General features: G+C 40.7%; 2 protein-coding genes across 2 annotated transcripts in view; one reads left to right on the forward strand and one right to left on the reverse strand.

Annotated features, from left to right (window-relative positions):
• slc31a2 (solute carrier family 31 member 2) overlaps nucleotides 1-2,233 on the forward strand; it is a 6,586-nt gene extending 4,353 nt beyond the window's left edge. Inside the window, exons 3-4 of the mRNA XM_017038881.2 lie at nucleotides 1-224; nucleotides 1,378-2,233. The exon at nucleotides 1-224 is cut by the window's left edge and continues 1 nt beyond it. Of these exons, the coding sequence (XP_016894370.1) occupies nucleotides 1-224; nucleotides 1,378-1,552 (399 nt within the window). The 3' untranslated portion in view covers nucleotides 1,553-2,233. The remainder of the gene's footprint in view (nucleotides 225-1,377) is intronic.
• A 1,812-nt stretch (nucleotides 2,234-4,045) lies between these two features.
• niban2a (niban apoptosis regulator 2a) overlaps nucleotides 4,046-8,483 on the reverse strand; it is a 25,734-nt gene continuing 21,296 nt past the window's right edge. Inside the window, exons 11-14 of the mRNA XM_008324375.3 lie at nucleotides 6,925-7,029; nucleotides 6,135-6,242; nucleotides 5,870-5,981; nucleotides 4,046-5,634 (exon numbers count right to left, since the gene is read on the reverse strand). Coding sequence (XP_008322597.1) covers nucleotides 4,742-5,634; nucleotides 5,870-5,981; nucleotides 6,135-6,242; nucleotides 6,925-7,029 — 1,218 coding nt within the window. The 3' untranslated portion in view covers nucleotides 4,046-4,741. The remainder of the gene's footprint in view (nucleotides 5,635-5,869; nucleotides 5,982-6,134; nucleotides 6,243-6,924; nucleotides 7,030-8,483) is intronic.

The following is an 8,483-nucleotide window of genomic DNA, read 5'->3' on the forward strand; positions in this document are numbered from 1 at the left end:
ATGCTTTTGTCAGTGCTGGTCGTGCTTCTGCTCACCTTTTTCTACGAGCTACTGAAAGTCTGGAGGGTGTGGTTACAGAGCAGGTACCAGCCGCACCAGGCCCTGGATTCTGTGCCTCTGTCCTGCAGCAACGACTCCAGCTCCATACTGAGCATCAGCCGGTCAGAGTCCTCCAGGACGGCCATTGAGACCCTCCCTTCTCCAGATCTGAACAACAGAAACCGGTCGGAACTGTTGTTTATTGCTGTGATATTAGAAATCTTGAGGGCGGGGCTGTCATTTAGTCGATTTTCACTTTTCAGTGCCTGTGCCCACTTTTTTCATCTGGTATTTATAGATTGAAATACCGTGTTCTCACTGTATGTGTATTCATACTAAATACAAATACACGTGTGCCAAACACGTACACCTGGTAACCATTGTAATACAGAGCAGAACAAAAGTGCAGCCGCTCGTGTTACTCGCAAAAGTCATTCAGTCATAAGTTAGCAGTTAGCACAGAGCAGCCTGGAGGTCAAGTCTTATCTCTTTGTGGTCTACTACTGGTACTACCGAAAACTCCTCCAGTTTATGATGGGACATCGGCTGGTTGAAGGCGTGTCAGAACAGAAGAACCTGAATCGCGAGGCGTGCTGCACTTTTATATTTAGTTTTTAGAACGTCAGTGTTTTCTATTATGTTATTCTCTATTGCACGTGTCAAAGTCCATGCAACAGAGTTTCTTAACCTAAGTAAATAAAAGATAGCTAGAAGATGCAGAAACATGTATTAGTCTGTTATACAGTAGTTACATCTATATCAGCGGTCCCCAATCTTTTTTGTTCCAAGGACTGGTCAGCCAGTACCACCCGTTATACAGACCAGTTACGAGGGGTCGAGCATTGAAGCATCATTAAATTCTCAAACTAAAACATCTATTAGACTATTCTGTTTGTACTAGAGTCTGAATGACTTATTATTATAAAATATTGCCAGATTATCTTTATTAAAAAAAAAGTAAATGGATATGACTGGATTTTCTTTTGATTAAGTAAATTAGTAAGAATGAAGTACATTTTTTCACTGTGTCCCACTGCTGCCCAGTACCAAATGACCAATATGGACTGGTACTGGTCCGTGCACCGGGAGTTGGGAACCCCTGATCTATACAGTCTTCCATTTACAACCGGCCTTTCAAAGGAAACTGTATTGCTGATGTGGCCCACCAGTGAAAAAAAAGTTTGACAGCCCTGCTCTAAATGAATGACTTTAGAGTGTTTTTACTTTTGGTCCAAAACTGTATGGAACCTTAGCTTGGCTTTATCATACAGTCAACATGCAGAACTGTGTAAAAAGATCTCTGGTCACCCATAACATCACTCTAACTTTTCTCTCCAGCCTATTACTGCATGTCGACCAGACTGGACTCCACGTGCTGCAGGTGGCTCTGGGCTACATGCTGATGCTGTTGGTGATGTCCTACAACGTCTGGATCTTCCTGGGTGTCATCCTGGGCTCCGCTCTGGGTTACTTTATCTCATTTCCCCTGCTGAGTAAGAAGCAACTTCGCTGAGTGATTTTTTTTTTTTTTTCCATACATTTGTTTTTTACTGGGAAAACTACTGGATCTGCTGTTGGCATGACAACGACGACAGTGGTGATGTCGATGACAGATTGTCAACGACTGGTCACTGGCTTTTGTTGACGTTTGTGCTTGTGACCATGGAGTGTGGATGTGTTTTAGGTTTTAATGATTTTATGACGATTTTAGAATGAAAACATTTAATAACTTTTAGTTTCTCTGGTGTGAAAGCGACGTTTGTGGTATTTACTAACCACTTCCACTCATTCTCGGAGACAGAAGTTAGAGAACAACTTGTGCCTCCAATACTGTAATTTATTTGAATACTTAATTGAAATTTATTTTAGTTTGTTTAATTTTTAACTATAGGTTTATAGTGGTGTTGTGAAATTAAAATCTGTAATAAAAATGAAACCTGTTTTATTTAATTTTTCTTTTTCAGCAATCTTTAATTGTGCACACAGGCAACATTTCCTATTACGCTCAAATGTAACACTTGATTCACGGAACCCCACAGGAGGGGGGGGTCTAGACCTCAGGTTGCTATCCCCTGTACTAACTCCATGATACTAAAGATGGCCATCTTAAAAGTGTATGTACTGTATGTAGATGTGTTTTTTGTTTAAGGCTGGTTTTTGAAATAGCATTAAACGCTGCAGTGTGTCAACATGAGGAAGTGGATCATGTGATTTTCCTTGTGTGTGTGTGTGTGTCACATGGCACGTGAAAGACACATTTAACAAAATGGAAACAGTCAGAGGGGAACCGTCATGACGACGGCTGTACTCACCTGCTCCATCTTGCTTTTGTGTGTCTGTGTGTGCGTGTGTGTGTGTGTTGCTGATTGTTGTTGGTGGTGTGGTTTAACGACCATCATTGACCTAGTTAAGTTGAAACAGGAAAAGCGAGTGCCTCATCTATACCACAGTTCCACACAAACATTTTGGAGAAGATAATTTGAACTTTAGCATTACATTTTTTTAAAATTAAATTCATTAAATATTGTCATGAAATTAAATTAAATTTTTTTAAGACTGACGACTGAAACCCATACCAACAGTATGTTTTGTCTGTAGAGATATAACTAAAAATATATGGCACTATGTTCGTTATGTGTCTAATGTAATATTTTGGACACCCTAACACAAACAACCGTGGGCTGCATCATTGGTCACCGTAGCATTATAACAGCAAAACGACGTGTTTTTATAAAGGACAGGAATAGCTGCCAAAGCTGTTCTAGAAGTTAAGTTTAATCCACATTAGTACAAATGATAGAAGGTGACGTCTCCCTCTGACCCAGAGAAGATGAAACGAAAAAAAAAAGTTTCAAAGAACCTCATTAATAATATTACACAGAAGATTCTACTGACTACACGGACGTCCAAATTCTGATATCCATCAAATCATTTCTCATTCGGCGCAAACGTAAGGTCACAAGACACTATGTTCCAGTTACTTGGAATCAACTGGGATTAAAATAAAAGTCCTGACACTTTTGACTGAAATGTGTTGAAACAATGGTCATTTGACCACATTTAACAAAAAGAACGAAACATCAGCATATAACTTATATAAAATACTTTCTTTTATACAAACAAACAAAAAAAAAGAAGCGCGGTAGGATGTGGCAAAAATCCAGACAGTGTAAAAGTTTGACAGTAACACCCCCTGCTGCCCAGATTGAGAGTTGTGAAGCGATTAATGAAGAGCACAACAGACCGAACCTACAATGAAAATCTAACATCAGCCAGCTACATTTACACCCGTTAGTGTTGTAATCACACTATTCATTTATCCAGGAAACAATTAAAATAACAGACAGGTGTGAAGTGTTACGTTTTTAAAAAGTGGATCATGACCTTTTAAGGGCAGTTTATTTCTACTTTAGCTCACTTTTACTTTAGGTTATGTCTTATCTACTATAGAGTTTTTGTTTGTTCTGTGGTGATGATCTGCATGCCAAGTGCCTGCATGCTTTGTTCTGTGGTGATGATCTGCATGCCGTCGGACAAGTGCCTCAACAAATTCTACCACCATGTGGCATGAAAAAGAAAAATAATAGTCTTAGTTTCCTCCTGTGTCACTATTACCAAAAAACCATGGCCTGGTATTGGTCTGTGTTCCAGTGGTTGGGGACCTTTTCATTGCAGCACAGTCTAGTGTAAATTCACTCCAAAATAATAGTCTTAGTTTCCTCCTGTGTCGCTATTACCAAAAAAACATGGCCTGGTATTGGTCTGTGTTACAGTGGTTGGGGACCTTTTCGTTGCAGCACAGTCTAGTGTAAATTTACTCCAATTTTTTTTTTTTTAGAAGACTCAAAGGTTATTTTCTGTTTAGTGCAGGCAAACTAAGGCCCAGGGGCCAGATGCAGCCCATTTAGTTTTGTAATCCGGCCCACCAAACTTGTACCCTGCACCCTTGCACCCTGTAGTGCCAACGTCTTCCCTATAGATGGCGTAGAAAAGGCTAAAAGTATTATAGTAAATACTTCTGCCTTTTCCCTGCAGTGCCAACGTCTTCCCTATAGATGACGTAGAGAAGGCTAAAAGTATTATAGAATTTTAGTCTTTATGCATGACTTTTAGCATGACCATGTCAAAATCTAGAACCAATTGTGGCCTGCGAGCCAAAAGGTTTGCCTATGCCTGGTTTAGTGTCTTTAAAAATCTTAACTTTATATTCTTTTTTAATTTATGACAATACACTTTAGCCAAGCTAGAAAAACTCCTGCACTGTTTGTAAAATGTTGATGCTTCTGAGAGGCTAGTACCTCAAAAACTGGTTCAAGTAAATCCACCCCCTTGAGGCTGAAAAACAAATATAAGCATCCATATATTTTGGTCAGCGATACTTTTACTAAGGAACTGATTGAATTGGTCGTGACTCGAAGTAAAGTTGGAAGTGTCTCTTGTCTCAAAAGTGGTTTGTGTTTGGTCGGACTGTCATCACTTTCTTTGTACAGTAAGGTTCAGAGTGTGATTTCACTGCCGTGCACATACAGGATCATGTGTGTTGACGTAGCTAAAAAGAGATGACCGGTCGGAGAAGAAATGTCCAGAGCGCATGTTCATGAAGCAACATGAACAACAGCATCAGCCCAGAAAACAAAAGCTTTAAATAACAAGCAGGGTCGCTCCTGGTCCCTTTCTCAGTCTTGCGTGGAACACCTCCCGTCTACGCTAAAAGAACTTCCACTTCTGCCGGATCAATGACTTTGTCCTCTCCATTCAGGCCGTTTGTTATTGGTTGGGGTACACTGTCATCCGACTCCAGGTTGGTTGGCGACTGGAAGCCGCTGTCTTCTCTCGAGCTAGAGTCTGTTGGAACTTGTGGCGATTCAGAACCTGATTCTGCCACAGGGATTTCAACCGTCGTTGCACTTTCGTCTTCCAGGACCTCGGGTTGTGTTTTATCTTTGGCGTCGTCTTCTTCTTGGTTTTCTACGATCCCTTCCTGCTCTCCGTTTCCTAGCAGCTTCTGAATGTCGGTCTGCGGGGATTTCTTGTCTCGGAAAGACTTCTTCGGGGCGCCGTCGACAACTGTAGTGATGTGCGTCACATCCTCCTGCACACCATCCTCTGTGATGAGTTTGCCCTTGGTGGGCTGGGTTACGTTGGTCTTGCGGATCTTCTCCTCCTCAGACACTGGCAGTGCCACTTCCACCACTGGATTGATCAAGTCTCTGATTTCATCAACACTGTCGGGAGACATGGGAACTTGGTCTGTGTCCTCGTCCTCGCTGTGCTCCTCAGGTGTTTCTTCCGTTGTTTTGGAATCCTCCTCCGGGATAACATCCACACCTGGGACCTCCAGACAGGACTCGTAGGCCACAGGAAGTCCATCCAGCTGGATCATGGACACCACCTGTCTGCGTCTACTCCCAGAACCTCCTCCTTCAGTCGAGGCCCTTTCCTGCACAGTGCCATCTGGTTCATTGTTGCCAAACTTAGCTGCCCAGTCCACCTGGGGCGATTCTCCGAGCAGATGCAGGTTGGGGTCGCTGTTTGTCAGGACGATACTGTCGCGGTACAGATTGTGTCTCCTCTGGACCGCTGCCTCCTTCACAGCTGGACACACAAAGAAATGGACAAGAGATAAGTTAGTTAGTTTAGTGTTTAAAATAAAGTTTTAAAGCATTAGCTGTTAATGTGTTAGGTTGGAGGCGGGGCTTGATGATAGTTATCCCCATGTGTTTGGGAATCACTGGACTAATCATTCTTCTGAAGTACTTTATCACCAATTTCACTTCTCTAAAAATACTTCTTGGTACTATGACACATTCAACATAGTTTCCATTCTCACCCATCATGATGTCCTTGGTGACGGACTGCAGCACGACCTCTTCGTACATGTTCTCCACCAGCAGGAAACGTGAGAAGTCCTCAAAGATCAGCTCTTTGAAGCGAGGCAGCTCCTGGTCAGGACAGAGAGTGGACAGAGTTAGTCCGCCTCAGTGTTTTTGGATCGTTGCCTTCGATACACTCTCTGTGCAAATCCAGGTTTAAAGTCATAACTGCAATGGATGGAAATGTAAATGGGGGGTGTACGGTATACGGGAGGGACTCACGGGTGAGCAGGACTCTGAGAGCTGCTGCAGCATGTACGGGATGATGATTTGCAGCAGAGCCTCTCTGAAGAACTTCTTCCGGACCGTGCTGCTGTCGTAGTCATATTTCTAAGAAGGAAAACAACAGAAATACCTGTCAGGGACAAACGTGGACCAGTCGCTGTCGCTAAGTGGCCACTGTGGTCGTCACTGTGTTGCTTACAGTGAACCAGCGTAAATTGCCCAAGGCCTCAGTCATTGTGGTCTATGTCAGGCATGGGCAAACTACAGCCAGATGAGGAATTTCAGGACCCATTGTGGTGTGTTTTATTCTGTCCTAACGTATATATGGGCTCTCTTTGAAAGTGTTGTTGTTCATTAGGGCTCTAATCCCACCTCAAATGAATACGACCTGCCCTACTTTATAAATAATTAAAATAAAGTTTAAATATAGCATTTGACCAAAAAAGTGCACCTTTCTACTTTCTGCTAAATGTTATTGGTTATGATCAAAAAGACAAAGACAGTTTTAGACATTTTTGGGTTCTAAGGTCCTGTAGCAGTATTTTTTCAGTATTCCAACTGCTGAAAAGGCTAGTAAGTTTTGCTTATGTAAAAGAACATTTTTTGTAAAATGATTAGAGTTATATTTGTTTGTGTCGCTTTTATTTGGCATTTTGTAGTTGCGGTTGATTGGCTACACTGAGTTAATACTACTGTCAAACGGAAGTTGATGTCACGGTGTATGTAAACGTGGTTAAGGCCTGTGATGGTTCAGGTCAAAGTCCATTAGTCGGTGTTCCGTTCTTACCTTCAGGGCCCTGTCCTGACACCGTTGGATGCTCTTGCACATGTCGTCATCCGCCAACGACTGGTTTAGCAGCTGCTCGAACGTGTACACTGCGTTATCCATTTGCTGCAGGAATGATAAACGAAAAACGTGAGGAACTGAGGCACTTGCTAAAATGTATCTCATACTGAATAATGTATCATTCTTACGTAATACATAACACGTAAATATTTATGACGTTGCCACTTGACAACAGAGACCTTAGTTGACAGCAGAGTGATGTTTGTCATGATTGGTTTAAATGTGTGACACAGTGTCCAAGTTGATGTTATTTTTAAAAGCTATATATAAAAGCTAAAAGCTATATATACGTACATATATATTCATATATAAATGATTGCATTGAATGTAAACACATGAAAAACTATGTCTTTTGATAGATTTTGATAGAGTATGGCTATATAACAGTGATTGTAGCATTTACCATTTTATCGAGTTAACAGAACTATTTTTCGGAGAGTCCAAACAGCTTACAGCAGAACTATTTTTCGGAGAGTCCAAACATTTTCCTTAAAACCTTCAAATGTGTTATATTAATGTTATAAATACATCCTGCATCTCAGCAAACGGGGGATTCTTCTGATGAACTGTTAGCTTACAGCAGGGGTGAGGAACCTTTTTAGCAGAGAGAGCCAAAATAAGCCACATATTTATAATATGTTTCTGTGAGAGCCGTACAATATTTTTTTCTTTGCTCTGAATACAACTAAATGTGTGAATTTTTAAACAAGACCGATAATTTTACAGTATAACTCTCTGAAGTATTAAAAAAGTTACTTAAAACAATAATAACGCTAGACTATTCATTACGTAAAATGCTCCTTACTATTAATGCGACCTCTGCTGTTATACATCGTTCCGCCATACAAATCAGTTTATTACACACCACTTGAAAAAAAAATATATATATATATACTATATATCGTAATTTACCGTACGGTCATTAAATGCAACACCCCTGCATATTCGTGCAGTTCTGAACCCCGGGAAGCAGCAGTCGGACTCTGCTCTCCTTATGGTAGGTGCACATGTTAGGAGTTTCGTCATTAATTGATTTAATTATTTTAATTTTATCATTAACTGTACTTTTATTTATGTTGTATTTTCAGCGTGAGACGTGTTGTATGTGTTGTTACAAAATGGACTGACTTTGTTTTCACTTTTCATGTCAGAAATAAAAGATGACGTAACAAGCTGATGATTTAACACAGCGCAAAGAGCATACGCTGCCGCCACAAATACGCGAGAATGTTTTTTAAAAGAGTATTTTAACAGTATGATTTCTGTAATGTTTTATTTGAATATCAGCGAAACTATTTATTACTTATTATGTTATGAAATTCTAGCTAACTTAATTATAGGTTCCCGACCCTTGGCTTACAGCATTACTGTATAGAAGAAACGAAACACGTTTGTATGACGTATGTAATAGTCTACAGGGAGTGCAGAATTATTAGGCAAATGAGTATTTTGACCACATCATCCTCTTTATGCACGTTGTCTTACTCCAAGCTGTATAG

The sequence above is a fragment of the Cynoglossus semilaevis genome, chromosome 14, assembly GCF_000523025.1.
Source record: "Cynoglossus semilaevis isolate Cse_v1.0 chromosome 14, Cse_v1.0, whole genome shotgun sequence".
NCBI lineage: Eukaryota > Metazoa > Chordata > Actinopteri > Pleuronectiformes > Cynoglossidae > Cynoglossus > Cynoglossus semilaevis.